The following is a 20,925-nucleotide window of genomic DNA, read 5'->3' on the forward strand; positions in this document are numbered from 1 at the left end:
AGGATGAGGCTGATCCTGTCCCAGCACCTCCTACCCTACCCTGGGATCTAAGGCCAGCTCATCTCAGCCAGGAGAGGTCTTGGGCTGGGAGCCCTGCCCACCCACCCCTAGCCTCACCCCACTCTGGCTCCCACGCCCCCCTGGGAACCTGGCAGTACAGACCCCATCCCCACCGTGCCCAGAACTGACCCTCCTGCCCCAAGCAGGGCTCCAGTGTCCTGGCTCCTGCTCCTCCCACCCGGCCATACCCACGAGGCCAGAGGAACGTTATGACTCCAGCACCCATTCCTTGCCCCCCGCCTTCACTCGTTGGGAAAGTCCTTCTATAGAAACTGGCTGGGATGCCTTCAGCAAGAAGCCCAGATGATGCATTCAGTCATTTAACAAGCAGCAGAAACCAGCATCCACTCATCAACGGCAGACAATCATTCAGCCGTTCAACAAACACTCCAGGTATGGGCCATCCCCAGGGTATGTGCTCCTCTGTCCCATAAGAACTTTCCAAAGACACCTAGGGGAAGCCACTGGGACCAACTAAGCCTCTGCTGCTGGCGGCTTCCAGCCTCCCCTGCCAGAGCACCCACACTCCCTTAGAGATCCCACATGCCTTTCAGAAATACCTCCTGGGTGCTGAGCGCTAGCTGATGATAATAGCAGCATTAAAAGGCACATTTTCAAGGTCATTAAAGCTGACTGTAATCAGCTTCTTTGTTACAAACACCTCATTTCACACGCAAGTGCTCAGCTGGAAGGCAGGAGCGAGGTGCACATTCAGGGCCTCACTGGAGTCTGATGGGAAGGCAAGGATCCCGGGAAGCCTCACTTTGCAGGAGCTGGGGAAACAGAGACTGGCCAACGTGGCCTCCCTGAGGCCAGCGGGCGCAGCTTACCTCCTTGCAGTTCTCGGAGTTGGAGAAGTGGATGAGGTCGTCGTTATACATCTCCTGGGTGTTAATGATGTCGCTGTACTCCTTCTGGCTCAGGTCTTCAGGGTTGATGCCATTGGCTCGCAGGAATTCCTGGTAAGCCACGCTGAAGGCCTGGCCGATGGACTGGGCGATGAGCTGGGCCTGTGTGGAGGGCAGGCCCGCTGGAGACAGGCACCAGGCACAGGCTCCCCGCGGCCTCTTCAGCAGGGGCTGCGGCAGGGCTGGGTGCAGGATGCACCCGTAACAAAGATACTGGGGGCCCTCCCTCATCTGGCGAAGGCTGTCTCCACCAGCACCCCACTGCGAGCGAACCCTGGTGTTTCCCTGAACCCTGGAGGTTCCTGCCTTAGCTGTGGCCTGGCCCAGACGCTCCGAGTCAAACCCATTTCAAAGAACGTCTGGGACAACAATAAGGTATTTACTACATGTCATATTTGTGTTGCTTTTTTGAGATGAGGTCTCACTCTGTTACCCAGACTGGAATGGGAATACAGGTGAGCACAACCACATCCAGCTAATGTTAAAAAAAAATGTTTTTTTGTAGAGATGGGATCTTGCCATATTGCCCAGGCTGGTCTCAAACTTTTGCACACAAGGGATCCTCCCACCTTGGCCTCCCACAGTGTTGGCGTTGCAGGTGTGAGCCACTGCACCCGGCCCCATCTGTATTTTCTTTCCACTTATTCTGAAAATGGACTTTTGGTGTGTTTTCCAGGAGCATCGCCCGTTAGTTGTCTACCCTGCATGCATTTCTCAGTAGCAACATGACCCAGTGCCCACTGGAGGCAGGGCGTGCCTGGCTGCTCTCCTAGGGATTTGTGGCTGTGCCAGGCTGGGCCCGCAAGACCTGGGATTCCACACAGGCCCCACGGAGCACGAGGCTTCTTTCTACTTCCACTGAGCCGCATCCGAGGACCCCACCGACTCTGACATGGCAGAGGCCTGGACACCGAAACAGCACCAGGGCCTGGCCGGCCACCCGCCGATGTGCAGACAGGAGACAGTGGGAGGTGAGAGCTGGACTGGGCTCCTGGAGGTCGCCAAGCAGGCTGGCAGCTGTGCAGCCCTGGGAGCGCTGCGGGACTCTTGGTGACCTCGGTGACACCTCATCCACAGCAGGCCTCCTGCCCGGCTCTGGGCTGTGTGAGCCCTACTTACGCTCTGTCCTGCTCATCACCTGCCTCCCCAACTACCCTCAAGGGGGGGTTCTGCACGGGTGCCCCCACCAACCGCTTCTCAAAAGGATCCCAAAACAGGTGAAAACAAGGGCTTTGGGCTTAATTCCCTTCCCACTCTCCATGTGGCAGGATCTAAGAGCAGTAGATGAATACGCATTGGGAAATGGAGGCTGGGCCGGATCAGAAGCGCGCAGCAGGAGGCCTGCCCTCCAGCAGGCGTGGAACTGCCCTCCCCAACGGGTCCCAAGCGGTTTCCAGGCCTTGCCAGTTCCCACGCCCAGCATCTCCGCTGCGGGCCCGCCTGGCTGGAGGCGCGGCGCCCGGGCACCGCCAGATGGCGCCGCCGGGCTGGCGGCTGCGGAGCTGGTGGGCACGTGGGGCTCCACGGCGGGAGGGTCGGGCCTCCGGGAGGAGCGGAGCGGGGGACCTGCCCCCTGCCCCACACACTCGGGATTTGGGGGTTCGGGGGCGCAAAGCGACCCCAGGCTGGAAAGGACGGCCTGAGGGCATTGGAGCCCGGAAGCCCCGCTCCACCGCCCACGGCCCTCGGGCTCCCTCGGGCCACCCCCATTCTCCCTCCCTTGGACGACACCCTTCACCCCCGCAGAAGCTCCAAGCCTAGGGAGCCAGCCCCGCCGGGCTGCGCCTCCTTCAGGCGTCATCCGGGCCGCTGGTGTGCCGCCAGCCGCCGCCTCCCGGTCCCTCCACGCGGGTCCCCGCTGCCTCCTGGGAGGTGTGGGGTTCAGGAAGCTGGCTCTCTCTGCGGCTGGCCCTTCAGAGAAGGGGGCGCCCTGCCTGCCCCAACTCGCAGCCAGCCTGTGGGCGGTCACTGCTGCAAGGCCAGGAGCCAGCCCAGGCCCCGCCCAGGGGCTCAGGTGGCCTCCTGCAGGTGGGCTGTGGCCGGAGAGGTGGGGACAGAGAGGCATCGGTGCGCAGGACCACCCCGCGGCTGATCCACCCCGCCCCGCCCCGGCCACTGAGCTCCACCACACAGGGGAAACCAAGACGCCAAGCGGCCAGTGACCACCTTATGGTGCTTCCTATGGTCTCCTGGGTGCCCCACTCCACTCTCCCAGACCCTCAGACCCCTGTACTCACCCCAGCAGCCCACCTGGACGGAGCTGCCATCCGGGTCCTCCTCTCCTGGCAGCTGCTCAGGGGCCCCTAACGTGCCACCGGCCAGGCCCTGGCCTCGTTCCTTCAGGGGCCACTGGGTGCCCCACACACCAAGGCCCGTGCTAGCTCTCACCCTCGCCTCCCACTGAACTGAGAAACCCGACGCTGCAGCGGCATCCGCTGGCTGCAACCCTCCAGTCAGCTGCACCTGGGGGCTCCCGGTGTGCCCCTCGAAGCCTCTCAGGAGCTGACTGCCAGCCTTCGCCACCGGGTCTGCTCCTGGCCCCATTCCGCCAGCACCTGTGGCCCACGCCCGTGCCAGGTCTGTCACACAGAAATGCCCATCCAGGTAGCGGAGGAAGGCATGTGTGAGTGCACTGCTGAGACCCCGCTCTCCTGGAAATCTGCCATTGTGCCGAGGCATTTCAAGTGGACCCAACTTTTCAGGAAGATGATGACTGTGCCAGCCACAGGTTTGAACGCTGTGTCTTCAGAGTTCAAATTCCATGCCGTATTTCAGGATCATGACAAATGGGGACCTTTCCCTACTGCCCAGTTCCCCAAGACACCCTCAAGTCCTTATGTGAAAAAGAATGCCCTGGCCAACTGCCCATGAAGGATTGTTTTTTTTTTTTTTTTTTTTTTTTTTTTTGAGACAGAGTTTCACTCTTGTTGCCCGGGCTGGAATGCAATGGCACAATCTCAGCTCACTGCAACCTCTGCCTCCCAGGTTCAAGCAATTCTCCTGCCTCAGCCTCCCAAGTAGCTGGAATTACAGGCATGTGCCACCAGACATGGCTAATTTTTTGTCTCTATTTAGTAAAGACAGGGTTTCACTGTTTCGGCCAGGCTGGTTTAGAACCCCTGACCTCAAGTGATCCACCTATCTAGGCCTCCCAAAGTCCTGGGTTACAGATGTGAGCCGCTGTGCATGGCTATAGATCAGTTTTTAAAATTTCACTCTGGCAACAGCCACAAAACTGGCTCACCAGCAGCCCCCCTGCTGGCCTGTGTGTTAGATCAGCCCCGCAGGAAGGGCAGTTTCTCTCTGAGTTCCCCTCTTGGCTCTGGGGCTCCCTCCTCAGCCCCTGTCCCCGTCCAGGCTAAAAACAATGCTCTTCTCCAGCCCAAAGAGGGAGCCAAAGGCCTGCGATCTCTTCCTGAGTCTAGAAAAATCTTATACTTCAGAATCACTTTCTACTTGCTCAGAAGACATACCACACGCAAAGGCAGAACCAAGCCTCATGTGCAAGTGTGCTTTCTTAACACAGCATGCCAGGGGCATGCGCACATTTGCATTTTAATAACAAAAGTTACGCAAAGATTAACTTCAAGTGGGGAAAATGTTTTGTAAAGGGATTTCTTCAAATAGATAGCTCCCTCATATATTTAACTACAGCTCAATTTATAAACAGCTCCTGGAAAACCTATGTCAAGAAGTACAAAAAAACTGTGTTTATAATCTTTGCAAGCCCAAAGAGCATGTGGAAGATCACTGATCCACTGGAAAGTCAGTCACGGCACGGAGGGTTTCCACCTGAGCGTGGTTTCCGTGGCACCTGAACCCTGGAGCCGCCTGGGCTGTGACCCTGGGGAGGGGAGTGCCCTGGCGAGGGCTTACTTACGTCCTCCGACTCGAACACGTGGCAGATCATCTTATACTGCTTCTTGCCCTCCTGGGCCCCGGGCGTGGTCTCGATGCAGTCCTGAGAGGCTGACCGGGGCATGCGGCGTCTGGCCATCAGCACCACGATGTTCCCAATGTCGGCGATGTAGGAGATGGTACGCAACGCGTGGTCCATCATGGTTTCCTGTCGGGAGGGAGACGACACCACGTCAGGGAATGCTACTGGGACAAACCACTGAAAAGCACTCCAATTCCGGTTTCACCACCGTGATTCTCCGGACATTTGGGGCCGGGTCATTCTTTGTTATGGAGGGCTGTCACGGGCACTGCAAGGTGTTAGGAGCATTCCAAGCCTCTCCCCAGGAGATGCCAACAGCACCTCTCCCTTCCCAAGTGTGAGAACAAAGACTATTTCCAGCCATTACCCAATGTCCCCTGGGGGGACAAAATCACGTGGACTGAGGACCACGGCCCTAGTTAACAGAGCGTTTTAGGGTACTGATTCACAGTCAAAGTCTGCTCTGGTCTCAGTCTCAGCTTCCAAAATGGACTGTGTGGAACCCAGGGAGGCGTGATGCCAGGTGAGCTCTCGGTGTGTCTCTGCTGGAGCAGGGGCTTGCCATGGAGTAAAGCCCATACCCTCCTGGGTAAGAGGCCACCCATGGCTCTGGAGAAGGGTCCCTCCTGAACGGTGAGCTCCCCGTGCGCCCCGCAGTGGCCTGACCCGGCCTTCCTGCCCAGCAGAGGAGGAAAGCGTCGAGGCCAATGTTTGCCACTCAGGGAGCTCTTGGGGAGCCCCAACAGCCCAGGCCTGCGCCCACAGACACACAGGGCAGTGCACCTGACTCCAATTCCCTTGACATCAATTCCCTGGGTCTCGACCAGACCCGTGACTCTTGGCTTCTGTCCTTGGACAGGAATCTCCAAGCTAGCATTTTGCCCACAACCCCTACCTAAAAAGACGGCGCACAACGCTCAGAAAAGCGAATCCACTGGTCTTTTCGTGCCTTTGTCCTCCGTTCACAAAAGAAACTCGGGTGTTTCTGCAACCTGCGGACCCCATTTATTCCTCACAGAATCCATCCTGCAGTGGATGCTGCTCCACCTTTGTCTCTGTGGCCAATTTTTTTTTCTGGCCAAAGCCAAGGGTGTTTCATCACCACGAGAGTCACCTTCCAGGGAGGGACATGGAAACAGTTGGAGTGGCTCTTCAGCATGTCCTGATTTCTGTCACTGTCATAAATGCCTAAATCCATCCAATGCCTGAATCAATCCCCAGGTGTCAGAAATATGCTTCTTCCCCAGCTCCCAGTTCACATCAAAGGCAGATAGAGGCTCCTCACAGACAGAGGCTGCCTACCAACATGGCCGTATCTGCTCTCCTGCCCAGCTGGCTACTGCGGCCTTATCAGTCTCTCTCACCTGTTCCCTCCTCTCGCGCTCCTCTGCCCCAACAGCTTTAATTTGCATGCCCTGTCCAGAATCCAGAGATTTCCAGAGGGGAAAAAAAAGGGGAGACAAGACAGAAGGGGCTGGTGGGGTGTGCCCTGCACTGGGCCAGGCTAGGAGATTTCTCCTCTCTCCTTCCCAGAATCCAGCAGAGGAATTACCCACCGCCCCAGCTGCAAGAGTAATAAGAGGCTCAGAGATGTTCAGGAACTTGTTTAAGGCTGTACGGCTCATGAGGATGGAGCCCAGCTTCAATTCCCAGCCCCATCCTCCTGCCCCAGGTGTGGCGTCCGCCGTGAGCACTGGACAGAAGGGTTATGGTGGCAGGCCCAGCAGCTGTCCCCAGAAAGGCCCGCCTGCAAGGCTGGCCCTCGCTGGCATCTGGGAACGTGGATCTCAGGAGGGCTCCCAGCACCCAAACTGACAACCGCGGCACCTTCTGCCTAAACTGTTTATGCAAATAACGTGCTCTGGGCCGCACACCTCCCTTCCCTCTGGGGGTCTGGAATTTTGGCAGATGCCAGGCAGAGGGTGCCTATGTGGCCAGCCCCCAGTAAACACCTCGAGTGCGGCGTGTCAGCGAGTTTCCCTGGTGGACACCACCTCACTGTGCTGTCACCGCCCCTTGCCAGGGAGTTCAGCGTGTCCTGTGTGAGTGTGGGGAGGGCTCTGGAAGCCTGCAGCCCTCTTGCTGATTCTGCTCCGGAGCCGCCTGCTCAAACAAATCTTAGCTCTGAGGGCGCCGAGTCCTGTCGGTCCTCTGAACCCGTCCAGCCTCTCTCTGGTGGCCTTGGGGACCCCCCAGCACAGATGGGCGATGAGGTGTGGGGCTCAGAGGGTGGGAGGGGGGACCTAGTCTAGATGGTTTGCCCACAGAAGATCAGAAAATGAAGTCCAAGTCTGTGAAGTGTCGCAAGCCCAGTGCCTGAGCCCTGCCACCCGTCTCCCTGATTTCACACCAAGTGTCAGGCTCCAGGAGAGGCTGGTTCGGGGGAGTCGGGGAGTGCAGGACACAAAGATCATGTGACAAGGCGCAGACCTGGACACGGGACCGACGTGCGGAGGAAGGGCACCGCCGTGCCCGCATCAGGGTATGCCAGGGCTTGGAGGGTGGGCAGCACAGGGCACGGTGCTGGGGTTGGAATGGGCTGCAGCATGAGCCACACGACGGGGCTGCTGCCTCCTCCGTCCCCAGGCGTCAGGATCCCCAGGAGTGGGGAGCAGGGAAGGACCCAGGGCTCCCAGGAGGTCTTCCTGCCCGCAGAGCCCTGGGGTGACGCCAGCATGCCTGCCACCTGCCGCGCGCTCCTCTCTCCTCCCGCAGCCCGGGCTAGGGGCCTTGGGCTGATGGGTGCGGAGGGCACAGGACAGAATCGCTGAGAACCAGGGCCGAGACCCCAGGACGAAGTGGCAGCGAACCTAGGAGTTTATGTGATTTGAACGACTGTCTTAAACGCTTACCTGCGTGTCCGCATTTAACACCTTGATCCTCTGGGTAGAAATGAAGAGGTCCACTTCCGTCAGCGTCTGGGCGTCCCCCTCCGCGTTCTAAGAAAGGACCGTGGATACTATTAAAGTCCAAAACCAACTTGGAGTAGAGGACATGCAAATAGCATCATGACGGAATGCCCAGCATCAGTCATCACCACAGAAATCCAAATTCAAACCACAATGGCGTACCATTGCCTGTCTGTCAGAATGGCTGTTATCAAAAAGATAAGAAGTGTTGGCACGGGGAGGAGAAAAGGAAACCCCGGTACCCTGTGTCAGTGCAGCCACTGTGGAGACTCGTACAGCAGTTCCTCCAGAAACTCAAAATAGAACCACCACGTGATCCAGCAATCCCACCACTGCGACCATTTCCAAAGGCAATGCAATCAGTGTGTCTAAGAGATACCTGCACTCCCATGAGCAGCTGCAGCGCTACCCACCACGGCCAAGACATGAAATCAACCCAACGTCCATTCATGACGAAAGGATGAATACGCTCACAGACACACTGGAGCAAAGAAAAAGGTCAGGTCATTTCCAACGCAGGCATGAGCCTAGAGGACGTGACGTGAAGTGAAATAAGCCAGGCACAGCAAGATAAATACTGCAGGCTCTCACTCGGGTGGAATCTAAAAATGCTGACGTCGCAGAAGTAGAGAGCTGAATGGTGGTTACCAGGGGCTGGGGCAAAGGAGTAAGGGGCAATTACTGGTCAATGGACTAAAAGCTCCTGCTAGACGGGACGAGTGAGTTAAAGAGATCTATTGTGCAGCATGGTGACTACTGTTAATAATATTTCCATTCTTAAAACATTGCTGAGAGTGAATACAGTGTTCTCATTATAAAAATTGTAACGGACATAATGCACATGTTAACTAGATATAGTCATTTCACGATGTATACATTCTTCAAAATATTATGTTGTATGTAGTAAATACATACAATTTTATCTGTCATTGTATAAAGTCATAACTCAAAGGAAGGCTTGGCAATTTTATCATTTACCCTGAGTCCACTGAGAAGGAAATGCTACTCCACAAAGGAGCAGCCACCCGAAATCTACCTGTGCGCCACCGGCCACATCGTCGAGCTAAGCGTGAGTCCTCGAGGCAGCCTGTAAGAGGCACCCGGGAGGGCCGAGGGCCGGCCCTGGGGGAGCGTGAACAAGATGGGGTGGGACGCCTGGGTCTGCCACCACAGCCCCTCCTGTCAGTGGCAAGCAGGGCCCCTCTGGCTGACCCTGGTGGAATCTGTAGACTCAGGCTACGTTTCCTGGATTTGGGATGCTAGGTATCCTCAAGAAATGGGGAAGACATTTTCAGAGAAGCTGAATGGAAATGTCAGCCTTTCCTTCTGATTTAAACTGTCACCATCGTGTCTACCCCACAGCGGCCTTGGGGGACTGGGCCCTGGGACTGGCCTGAGAGCTGACTTCACAATGACAGAAGCCAAGAGAAGTGCCACACAATAGGCCCGAATTTGTCACCAACACTGTAGTATGCCCCGTGAGACGGGTGTTATGGGCTGTTGTGAGCTGAGTGAAGTCTTCAGGGTCTGCCCCAAACCAGGATAGCCTTTAACTGGTTTTTACATTTGTAAGAATCCTAATAACCACTGCACAGTGGCAATGAATTTCAAGTTCTGTTGGTTTGCCTGCCGAGGTGAATAATTCTCTGTGGTCAGTGGGGAGCCCAGAGTGCTTCCATTTCAAAATAGCATAAACTGTTATTTAATTATTTGCTAGAAAATCTGAAAGAAGAAATCTCCCTGCTGACAATTCCTCAAGAATTCTGAGTTGCAGAGAGGCCTGGTATTGTAATAATAAATGTGTATTTTAGCTCAATTGTCAAGGGAAAGGGTCGTTGGGGCTTTGTCCCACGGGTGATGCTGCTTTTAGCTTATTAGAAAGAGAAAGGAGTTGACAGCAGTGCAGCTGACCATCGGCAGCCACAGCGGAGCTTTTCCTCTGGTTTTTTGTTTTGTTGTTGTTGTTGTCGTTGTTGTTGTTGTTGTTTTGAGACAGAGTTTCACTCTTGTTACCCAGGCTGGAGTGCAATGGCGCGATCTCGGCTCACTGCAGCCTCCGCCTCCTGGGTTCAGGCAATTCTCCTGCCTCAGCATCCTGAGTAGCTGGGATTACAGGCACGTGCCACCATGCCCAGCTAATTTTTGTATTTTTAGTAGAGACGGGGTTTCACCATGTTGACCAGGATGGTCTCGATCTCTTGACCTCGTGATCCACCCGCCTCGGCCTCCCAAAGTGCTGGGATTACAGGCTTGAGCCAGCGCGCCCGGCTCCTCTGTTTTTAAGAATTGGGTTACACTCAACACCAGCATGCATTTAAAGGTTATTTTCATGGATTGTGGCTCAAAATGATCTTGCTAAAAAGTAGGCCAAGCCAGAAGTGAGTGAGAAAAGTTTCAGGTGGACCTTGGCATTAGTGATAGTTGTGCAGGAAACCGGAGGCTGGGATCCCTCGTTGGGAGAAGAGGGGCAGCCTGAAGCCACCCAGGCTCGCGCAGAAACCCGTCAGTACAGGGCAGGAAGAGGACACACATCATCCTCCTTGGTGGAATAAGGGAGGGTGTCAACAGCACAGATCCTACAGACACCAGAGAACAGGCCACAGGGTTGGCCTCCACACATGTGCAGATGGGGGCGTCACCTGCAGTCATCAGCGTGGCCAGGTCAGGAAAGGGACCGCTGGCGATGACACTAAGCACCCATTTGCCAAAAAGCAAGAACAAACCATAATTAAATGTAATCAGGTGACCCCCTCGCTGGCCGCAGAGGCCTCTTTGAGCTGGGTCTGCCTGTACCGACCCCTCCAGAGACAGTAGCAACACGGTAGGATTTCTGGACCTGAAGGCAGCTGCAGTTCGTAGGGACTCCCTGTTCCAGCTGGAGTGAGGCTGCAAGCTAGGGCCCCTCTTTTTTTAGAAAAGCACACCCCCAGCTGCAAGTCTGCAACGCATGGCACGTTCTGCCTTGCCCCGAGGAAGTCAGCCCAGGAAGAGGAGCATGAGTTTCTCCTGTACCTGAGCGGAACCAAAGGAGATGCCGTGGGGCAAAAAGTAGACATCCCAGGTGGACCAAAGTCTCACTGCAGAAAAGGGAGTGCTCACATGGGGTCCTCTGGCCATGGCGCCAGAAAATGGCATTACTTCAAAGCAGGGAGGAGAACTAAATCTCCTGCTGTTTAAACAGAAGAAAACAGGAGGCAACAAGCCAGTGCCCAGGCCCCTGAGGTCTGCCCCCGGCCTTGTGACACCAACTATTTTGATATTTTCTGTATGAAGAGCATTGGAAAAGCTCCAGCATTTACTAAATGACCAGGTGATGAACAAATAACTCAGTGTCAACCCAATTTCTAAAAGTCTGCCAGCGTTTCAAGTCTATTTCCTTTGTTTCTTTCTTTTTCTTTTTAAGAGACAGGGTCTCACTCTGTTGCCCAGGATCGAGTGCAGTGTGCAAACATGGCTCACTGCAGCCTCCACCTCTCAGGCTCAAGTGATCCTCCCACTTCAGCCTCCTGGGCAGCTGGGACTTCAGGCATGTGCCACCATGCCCAGCTAATTAAAAAAAAAAAGATCAGGCGTGGTGGCTCATGCCTGTAATCCTAGCACTTTGGGAGGCAGGTGGATTACCTGACATGAGGAGTTCAAGAACAGCCTGGCCAATGTGTTGAAACCCCATCTCCACTAAAAATACAAAAATCAGCCAAAGTGGTGGTGGGTGCCTGTAATCCCAGCTACTTAGGAGGCTCAGGCAGGAGAATTGCTTGAACCTGGGAGGCGGAGGTTGCAGTGAGCCAAGATCGTGCCACTGCTCTCTAGCCTGGGCAATGGGAGGGAAACTCTGTCTCCAAAAAAAAAAAAAAAAATTGTGGAGACAGGGATCTTACTGTGTTGCCCAGGCTGGTCTCAAACTCCTAGACTCAAGTGATGCTTCCCACCTCTGTCTCCCAAAGTCCTGGGATTACAGGTGTGAGCCACTGCATCCAGCCTAAAAACTCATTTCCAATTAAGAAAGCACCGCACGGGCAAACTGAGCTGCCCACCCTCCTGACTTAAGCTTAAGGTATCTTTACCTATCAGAACAACTCAGAAATACTGCACAGGAGGCCCAGGCCCTAGACCCACCAGGCTGTCAAATCAACTAAAAGTCATATTAATTTACAATGTCCATGTAAAACAGGGGCAACATGGCATTATCCAGGCTCCAGTACACAGGAGATGCTAAGAAAGGGGAACTAATAAATCCTGGGCGGTTAAAAACAATGAAGCGTCTGTGGTTTCATTCACAAATATCTAAGATTCACCTGCCACGGAAAGAAGGAAAAGCTGCTTTCCAACATTATTTGGATTCCCAGGGAGCCCCCTCAGCCCCCAGCGCCCAGGACAAGCCACAGAAACACAAGCGAACACAAGCGAACACCACCATCCCAAGGCATCAAGGCCCCACACACCGCTTTTTTCTTGATCTTGGCAGCCTTTTGCATCCTCTGAGAGCATGGAAGATACAAGAGAAACAGGTTGGCAGGCAGAGAAGGAAGGCGCACAGGTTATGTTACACTGGTGGTTGATGCTCCCCACACTCTGGCAAAGCCCCTGCAGGGACGGGTGGACAGCCGCTGCCCACATCAAGCACACACAAGTGTCCCTGGGGCACTAGCAATGACTGTCAACCACCCCATCTATGGAGGACAGGAAAGATGCCATCAGCCAGCAGGAAAGTGGGCCAGGTTCCAAGTAGCAGAGCAAGGCAGGGGTCAGGGGTCAGGGGTCAGGGGTATGGGGTGGGAGGGCCGGGCCTCTGCTAAGAGGCAGTGGCCGCCAGGGCTCAGCACTGCCCTGGGTTACCTGGCTTTCTCCTGCCCAGCCTGGATGGCTTCATGGTGCTCCCCTGCCTCTGTTAGAGGAGGCTGTGTGTGGTGAGGGCTAGGGAGGAGGCTGCCACTGTTTCTCACCCCCTGGGCTGGTGGGCTGCGAACTCAGATGGCTGCGTCCCCTCCCCCAGTCCCATGTAATGTTGCTGGTGTGGCCTCATCTTCTGCTTGCCTGGCCTCACCCACCGTTCTAAACCAGACAATCCAATGAGCACTTTGAGCTACAAGGAGGTCAAAGCCTTTCTTGAGGTCCTGAATTTAAATAAAACATGATTCATTTATCCCCCTTTCTGGAAGCACTTTGAATGGCACTAAAAATACACATACTGTGGAACTGGGATTTGGGACTGTTTTGTGACTAGAATGCTTTGGGGACGATCTTTAAAGGTCGTGCTTCTGGGATTTCATGGGCCTCTCACTAAGGAGCTGGCTGCCTCTGCCCATCCCAGCTTTCTGCCAGCCAAGGCGCAAGCTGCCCTCAACCTCGCGGGCACCTGGGCCGCTCCTGCTCCGTGTCGAGGGCTTTGCAGTCAGAGCTGGAAGAGGGCCTGCACCCCACCACATTCCCTCCCGCCAGGGGCCCCCAAAGTGCGTGGCATCCCTGAGGGCCCCTGGCAGCACGTCTACCTTGACCCGGCTCACGGCCTCCTGTGCTTGCATCATCCTGATGTTTTTGGAAGGGTTCCGTTCCGACAGCAGCTGGGTGGACCCCAGGTAATTGGCAGCGAAGATGATTCCATCGATGAGGTCTTCCGGTTCGCAGGGCCCTGGAACTGAGGGAGGGCAGAGTCAGCGTCTCCCTAGAGGAGCTGTCCCTTGAACAAAGGACTTGCAAGCCGGGTCGCAGCACATGAACACGGCAGCCAGGACGCCGGGCAAAACAGAAGGGCCCAACCCTCACCAATCTGCAGGCCGCCGGGGCGGCCAGTCTGCTCCCTCGCTATCCAGTACTGCAAGTAACTGCACAAAATCAAAACTCGGGCCAGAAAACGCAGCCCAAGCGGTGTCAGGAGGACAGTGCCAGTATTCCAGATGACTGTCACTCAAGGTGACAATCACAGGCTGCAAATCCAGAAGGCATCACATCCCAAACACGACAGCACTTTCCATGCCTTCCCCGCAGCCCCGGAACCCACGCCGGTGACCTGAAACTGTGCTCTGGGCTTCTCCTTGGCCTCTCCCTGTGCATCTGTCCCGGGGGGCTCCAGCCTGCCTGTGGCCTCTCAGGATGCCGGTGTAGCTTCTCACACCCATCACACCACAGGCCCAGGCTTGGCGACATCATGCTTGTTCCGTCTGCTGCCCCTAGACCATCGGGGCCCAACAGAACTTCCCACCAGCCACAGTGGAAGGTTCCATCTCTGTGGTGTCCAGTACAGGAGCCACTAGCCACATGTGGCTTCAAGCACTCGCTCTGTGGCTCCTGCAGCTGAGGGGCTGGATCCTTTTCTGGTATGTAATTTTAATTAATTGAAATATAAACAGCTACATGTTAGAGCCATATCCAACCTACCCCTAAGTCCAACCTACCCCCCATCCATGTTGCCCACAAGCTGATCTTGAGTGGCTCCTATGGCAGAGAGTGTGGCTCCAGCTGGGGTGGGCAAAGCTTTTCTGTAACGGGTGAGATGGCACGTGTTTTAGGCTTTGTGGGTCTCCGTTGCAACTATTCACCGTTGCACCTGAGGTGCAAAGGCAGCCGTAGATGATTCGTAAGGAGGAGGTATGGCTGCATGTCAAGAAAACTTTATATGCAAAATCAGGTGGCCAGAAGGACTTGCCACTGGGGCTGCCGTCCTCAACTGGCAGTGAGTGCATGTGACGGGCTGTGGAAGGTGTTAGTTCATACCCATCAACAGAGCCGGAGACCCGGGTCCAGGGTGCCTGCCCACAGGTCCCCGTCCAGGCTGCACACGCACCTGGAGCCAGCAAGTGTTCGGCAGCAAGCAGGCCGCCAGCAGTGAGGCGGCCGAAGGCGTGAGCCTGCAGCAACCGCCACTGGCCCACACTGGACCCAGAGCACGTGTCCTTGCTCTGAAACTGTACTTCTCTTTAAGCCCACATCTTTGGAGCTGCCTGGGAAGAAGTCTGGGTTATGCATTCACTTCAGCAACCCCCAGCCCTGTGGAATTGAAATCAGAGCTCCCAAAGTGGTCACAGCATGGATCCATTAGCCTAAAACTGTCTTTCCGAAGGCCGATACCAGGGGCTCACACATCAGGCCATAACACGGGAAGCTGCAGACGCAAAGATGCAGCAGCCATCTTCCTCAGGCCACGCCCACAGCTCACGCACTAAGGCCAATTTCGTAAAGCGTTTTAGAACAAGGTAAGTGTTCTCAAGTGTCAGGGTCTAGAATCTGGGCCCTAGCAGGTCCCAACTTAGGAATGCCCAAGGTCAGCTCCCCTCCTGCTGGCACCAGATATCAGCACTGACTAAGTGACGTTGAGCACCAGGCTGTGTCCTCAGGCTGCGACAGCCATGGGACTCAATGCCAGGGAAGCCCACCAAGGACACCTGGAGTTGTGCAGACTAAGTCAACTAGGATGCCAGGTCTTTTCAGGGGATGTGAACTTGGATGAAGGCAGCCAAACCCAGGACGAAGAGACAGCAACTCTCTTTGGATGGGGCGGTGGGAAGGCGGTGCTGCGGGGTGATGGGTGAGCGGAGACCCAGATACCAGGAGGTCAGATGCCTGGCAAAGGAATTCAGTCTGTAAAGTGACATCATCTCAGGCCCGTCGGAAGGGAGGGTGGCAGCTCTTGGGATCTGGAGACCCAAGTGAGTCTCCCAGCTCTTCCACCAGCCCTGCTCAGCGAGGCTTTGTGTCCCTGGGTCAGGCACCCAATTTTTGTTTTTTGGCCTCTGTTTCCTCACCAGCAAAACAGGGGATGGGGAATTCCTGATTTCTACTTCCACGGAGTTACTGCAAAGATAAGATTAATCATATGAATCTACTAAAGGCTAAAAGCATTTAAAATGCAAGACAGTCATTGATGAATTCGTAAGTTTTTGTGTCTGGCTCAAAAGACAAGTCATAAACCGTGGCTAAGGAAGGGCCCCGGGCAGCAGCCGTCACCACAGGCAGCATCCCAACCCAGGTCCTGCTCCCTCACACAGTCTCGGAGAAGCCTGAGAGGGCACTGGGGCTGGGAGGGCAAGGCACACCCACCGCCACACTGACAGTGGAAGACAGGGCAGGGACCAGAGCCAAAGTTGGCCGCATCCTGGACAGTGGCCTCCACCATCGCCAACACCCCAGAACCTCCCAGCTGCAGGTGCAGAGTGGCACGGACCTCTTCCAAACCCTGTCCCCGAAGAGGCGGTAGAGAGGTGACAGGTCATGGAGACACATGAAGCTTAAGTCACTTGGGGATGAGTAGAGGGAGAAAAGCCCTGAGCAGCCCCGGCTGTGCCTGGCCTCCCCCATGGGGCCTGCAGAGTCCCTGACCCCACCCCAGAGAGTGTGACTCACTAACCCTGGGGTGGGGACCAGGAGCCTGTACTGTTCACACACACACCGTTCACACTGATGCGTAGCCAGTTTGGGGATGCCAGGCCTCTAGCAGACATAACCTCCTGCCTCAGAGTCATCTCAGGAGCAAATGAATCAGGAATCTTCAGCCAAATCCCTCTGGGAGGCGCAGGCCTGTGCGTGCTTCCATGCAGGGGTGGTGCCAGGTGGGCTGCCAGGGAGAAGCCTCGGCTGACGGCAGGGATCCGAGACCAGGGTCAACCCAGGTTCCTCCTTCCACCACAGGCCCCTCGCCCCTTAGCTCTGGAGCAGATAAACCTTCTCCCGGCTGGGCAGGGCTGCAGGCACCAATGTGGGGGACTGCAGGACTCAGGGGTGGCACCAGGGGAGAACGCCCTGTCCACCTGTTCCTCGGAAGGTGCACCGCGGCCTGTCACAGGGGAAGCAGCAGCAGCCCTACGGAGGGGACAGGAGCCATGGATCCCAATGCAGCACCCCCACCCTACCTCGGGGCTTCTTCAGAGTGAAGTGCACGCATCTGCCTGGCTTGGTGGCTGGGACAGCATGTGTGACAGGCCTGACTGCCACAGGCTCGCCAGATAGGCCCTGTGCTCCCCTTCTATGGCATCCGGCTGTGGGGCCCGCGAAGGGCCCCAGCGCCTGAAGTAGGCCCGTTTCTACCACCTCACACCACCTTGCAATCCCCAGTGAGCATGGCTCAAGGGCACACCCCAGTGAAGCCCGAGTCACCCCGTGGGACCCGATGCAGTAGCTCTCACTGACCACTAGAAGGCGTCACTTCGTTCTGCAGGGAAGCGCTGGCTCTCCCAGCCTCACAGCCTCAGCTGGTGCCCAGGCCCAGGGCAAGTGACCTCATGTCCTCTCTGTGGTGGGGGCTGCCTGGCACCCTATGGGCTTCAGGTCCTTGGGAGGCTGGGGGGCCGGCCTTCCCTTTGGAATCTGCCTCCCACCTTCCCAGGCCCTGCCCCCAGTTGCTCCCTCGCCAGCACCCAGGGTGGCCCTGGTCAGTGCACCTGGTTTGAGGTTCCCATTTCTGCGTCAACCCACATCCTTAAGTGGATTTAGGAAAGACTGACCCATCTCCCCCTGAAGTGAGCATTGCCAGTTCTGGGGCCCATCTGGGCAAAGACTGCTGCTACATATGAAGGGTACCCCATCCCAGGCAGGGGGGTCAGCCCTGGCACCCACAGATACCTGCTCCCAGGACAAGCCCAGTGAAGCGCTCAAGGGCCTTGCTGCAACTCCACCCGTTGTCCACCTCTGCCTGGGGGCCTTCCGTGCCTGCCTCGCTCTTTGGTTCGGCGGGAAACAGTCCAGTCCACAGTGACCCCCAAATCCTGCCTCCCACTCACACGCGCAAGGGGAGGAGAACCCAGACCCAGAGAAAAGTCTGAAGGGGACAGCAGGGTGGGGGGAGTATTTCAGATTCACAGGCACGACTCTCAACTTCCGCAGGAAACGCAGAACCAGAATCCAACAGCTTCGTTAGGAAATGAAAGCAGCTGGCCCCACACGTCTGGGAAGAAATTGCTGTCATTTTGCTCAAGCCTTGCACTGACCCTAAGCTGAGACCACCAGAGGGAGACAAAATGGCAAGAGAATCGAGATACAGGTTTAAAGGAGATCTTGTCTCCCCAGAGAGGGATTCCTCCTTTTCACACCGTGTAGCTCACTCACACAGGCGTATGCTCGGTGTATCTGCATGGTCAGGAGAAGGAAAAGGCGCTCCAGGGTCTCCCCTGCCAGAAGAAGCCTGTTTGAAAGGCCACCTATGAAAGCCCTAGACCCGCTGGACAGGGAAGGGGTGGGGAGTCCCACAGCTTCAAGCCTGAGGGTCTCCACCCCGCCACCTTTGGAGAAAATTAACCTCAACATGGGTGGTGGACAGAGGCTTCTAAGGTGCCAGTGTGGCCCCAGGGGGTCTCATTAGCTCCAAGACCTGTCCCTGCATCCCTGGGGTCTCGGAGGAGGTAGTGGGCGGAGCAGAAGCACAGGTGCACATGGGGTGCATCCACAAGGCCCGCTGCTCTCTGCAAAGGCAGACCTCAGTGTGACAATGGTACACTGTCCGGGTGGATCACAAGGTCAGGAGATCGAGACCATCCTGGCTAAAACGGTGAAACCTCATCTCTACTAAAAATACAAAAATTAGCTGGGCATGTTGCACATCCCAGCTACTTGGGAGGCTGAGGCAGGAGAATCACTTGAACCAGGGAGTCAGAGGTTGCAGTGGGCTAAGGTCGCACCATCGCACTCTAGCCTGGCGACAGAGAGAGACTCCATCTCAACAACCACCACCACCATTGGTTATCTGAGAGTCTCCGTGATCAAGAATCTGGGCATGGCTTAGCTGGGTGACTCTGGCTCAGGACCTCTCATCCATCAAGGCAGCAAGGTGCTGAGTGGCACTGCAGCCACCTGAATGCTTGAAGCGGGGGATCCACTTCCAAGTTCTCTCATCAGGCCATTGGCCAGAGACATCAGTCCCATGCCATGCGGGCCTCTGGATGGGGCAACTGCCAACCACACCAGGCTAGCTTGGTTCCCGCAAAGGGAACAAGAGAGAACACAATAGGGCAAGCCAGACAGAAGTCACATCTCTTTGTAACCTGATCTTCGAAGCCATAACCCATCACTTCTGCCATATTCTTTTCAATAAAAGTGAGTCAGTAAGTCCAGCCCCCCATACAAGGCCATGAATACCAGGAGGTGGGGTCACTGGGGGCCATTTCAGAGGCTGCCTTCCACATAGACATATACACTGTCACCGCACCACCCAGGTTACAGCCTCTAAATGTTGTGTCACAGGCTCGTTGGACAAAGAACCAACTGGTTCCAATCCTAGAGCAAGAAATATTTAAGATGATCCTGAAATATACCAGAAAGCAAGGAAACGATCAAAGACTACTGGGTTCCACTGATGGGACTCAGAAAACAACCTAAAGAGGCTCCTATTGGCCAAACACTTGAACACCAATAACCATGGTAACAATACACAAAACACACCAACCATGCTAACAACAGTGCACACAACCTGACCAGTTATCTTTAAACACTGTCGGGGAAACTCATTCATTTCTCAATTTTTCAATAAAGAGAAGAAATCAAGCATTTAAACTTTTCTTACAGGAGCCATATTCAGGGTAACCAAATACTTTAGAGAAGGTTTCTCTGCATAGAAAAATTCCAGCTAATTAATGAAGAAGAAATAATGAAATTAGAACACCACCATATGGCAACCTCTAATCAATTAAGAGATCTAGACAATGATCATTAATGGTTGCTAATATCACCAAAAAAGAGATGATCAGATATCACGTGCCTCTGGATAGAACACCACAATAATATGTATCAAAGTTTTTGCCTAAACAATCAAACTGAATCTGATCGAGCCTCTATGTCTAAAAACAACCACTATTTTATAAGACACAGAGAACAGAGGAACACGTTAAACCACACCATGAAGATGCAATCAGCAAAATCCATACTATGGGAAACTCTGTGGGATAAATGATACAGATTATTCCACAACAACAGCAAAAACAAACTGTAAGACAGAAAAAAAGAGACGGGCAACCTACAAGAGACATAAGAGAGTTATGAAATGCATTGATCAGTGTCAACAGATGGATTTTGTTTGGCTCCCAATTCAAACAGTGCCCTGTCAACTGGGAAAATGCAAATACTAACAAATATTTAATGCTATAAATAAATATTAACTTTATTTTAGTTGTGATAACAGCATTGCCATTATCTTTAAAACAGATTTCCCGTATTTCAGAGATTCAATATGAAATATTTAAAGAGGCTGTAAGATCTGAGATTTGCTTTAGAATAATCTGGGAAAGGGTCAGGGTGTAGACTAAATACCACTATCCCTGAATGGGTAAATAACTGAAGCTGGTGATGAGTATAATATTCTATTTTTTCAAATGTTTAAAATTTTTATGATAAAATTAAAAGTACAGATCTTTCAAAAAGGTGTTATTTTCAAGAAGCCACATCCTACTATTACGTAAAGTTGTTTCTTGTGGTCTACCCAATCTGATTAGGCAAGAAAAAGGAACAGAAAACAAGAAGGGAAGCAGCAAAAATCATTCTTCTTTGCAGATGGTATGATTGCGTGCCAGGAAAAACTCAAGAAAACAAAGAAAAATCTATTTTTAAAAAATAAGATAATTCACTAAGGCAAGGGTTTCAAATTTAATACATGAAAATTGATAGCTTTCTTTGTACCTACAAACAGCAGTATGTTGAAAAATAATAAAATGGAAGTCAGCATTTACAAACACAATAAAAGGGATAAACACCAAGGAACAGACAAACAAGATAGGTGTTAGGTTTTTATGAATAAACTTTATCGATGAAGGTAAATGAGCTTGAATAAATGGAAAGATAAATCCTTTGTTGGCCAGAAAGACTCTATGTCATAAAGCTGACATTATCCCCTAAGTGGACAGATTTAAAGCATGCCTAATAAAAATACCACTAAGAGTTTGTAGTGGGCTGGGCATGGTGGCTCAGGCCTGTAATCCCAGCACTTGGGGAAGCCAAGGCGAGCAGACCACCTGAGGTCAGGAGTTTGAGACCAGCCTGACCAATATGGCGAAACCTCATCTCTACTAAAAATACAAAAATTAGCTGAGCTTGGTGGTGCTCGCCTGTATTCCCAACTACTCAGGAGGTTGAGACAAGAGAATCGCTTGAACCCAGAAGGTGGAGGTTGCAGTGAGTCGAGATTGTGCCACGG

The 20,925-nt window shown here is 54.1% G+C and overlaps 2 protein-coding genes across 15 annotated transcripts in view; both read right to left on the reverse strand.

The window, feature by feature from the left end:
* APBA2 (amyloid beta precursor protein binding family A member 2) overlaps window positions 1–20,925 on the reverse strand; it is a 220,688-nt gene that overhangs the window by 8,595 nt on the left and 191,168 nt on the right. For 13 of the 14 annotated variants that reach the window (XM_039479984.2, XM_039479986.2, XM_039479982.2 and 10 more), the window contains 5 exons: window positions 13,307–13,452; window positions 12,260–12,295; window positions 7,761–7,847; window positions 4,849–5,034; window positions 891–1,070 (listed from right to left, as the gene is read on the reverse strand). In XM_039479984.2, the coding sequence (XP_039335918.2) occupies window positions 891–1,070; window positions 4,849–5,034; window positions 7,761–7,847; window positions 12,260–12,295; window positions 13,307–13,452 (635 nt within the window). The remainder of the gene's footprint in view (window positions 1–890; window positions 1,071–4,848; window positions 5,035–7,760; window positions 7,848–12,259; window positions 12,296–13,306; window positions 13,453–20,925) is intronic. The other variant, XM_074400121.1, reaches the window with a different exon arrangement.
* On the reverse strand, window positions 1,077–4,842 carry LOC104653299 (uncharacterized). The gene has a single exon (XM_010351253.3). It carries the CDS (start codon window positions 3,031–3,033, stop codon window positions 2,125–2,127), a length of 909 nt encoding a protein of 302 aa, XP_010349555.1. The 5' UTR covers window positions 3,034–4,842; the 3' UTR covers window positions 1,077–2,124.

Source organism: Saimiri boliviensis, chromosome 5 (assembly GCF_048565385.1).
Source record: "Saimiri boliviensis isolate mSaiBol1 chromosome 5, mSaiBol1.pri, whole genome shotgun sequence".
In the NCBI taxonomy this organism is placed as follows: domain Eukaryota; kingdom Metazoa; phylum Chordata; class Mammalia; order Primates; family Cebidae; genus Saimiri; species Saimiri boliviensis.

Bases quoted from the DNA above. Each gene is read 5' to 3' on its own strand.
- LOC104653299 (XM_010351253.3), bottom strand. From the start codon at position 3,033: ATGCCTCTCTGTCCCCACCTCTCCGGCCACAGCCCACCTGCAGGAGGC.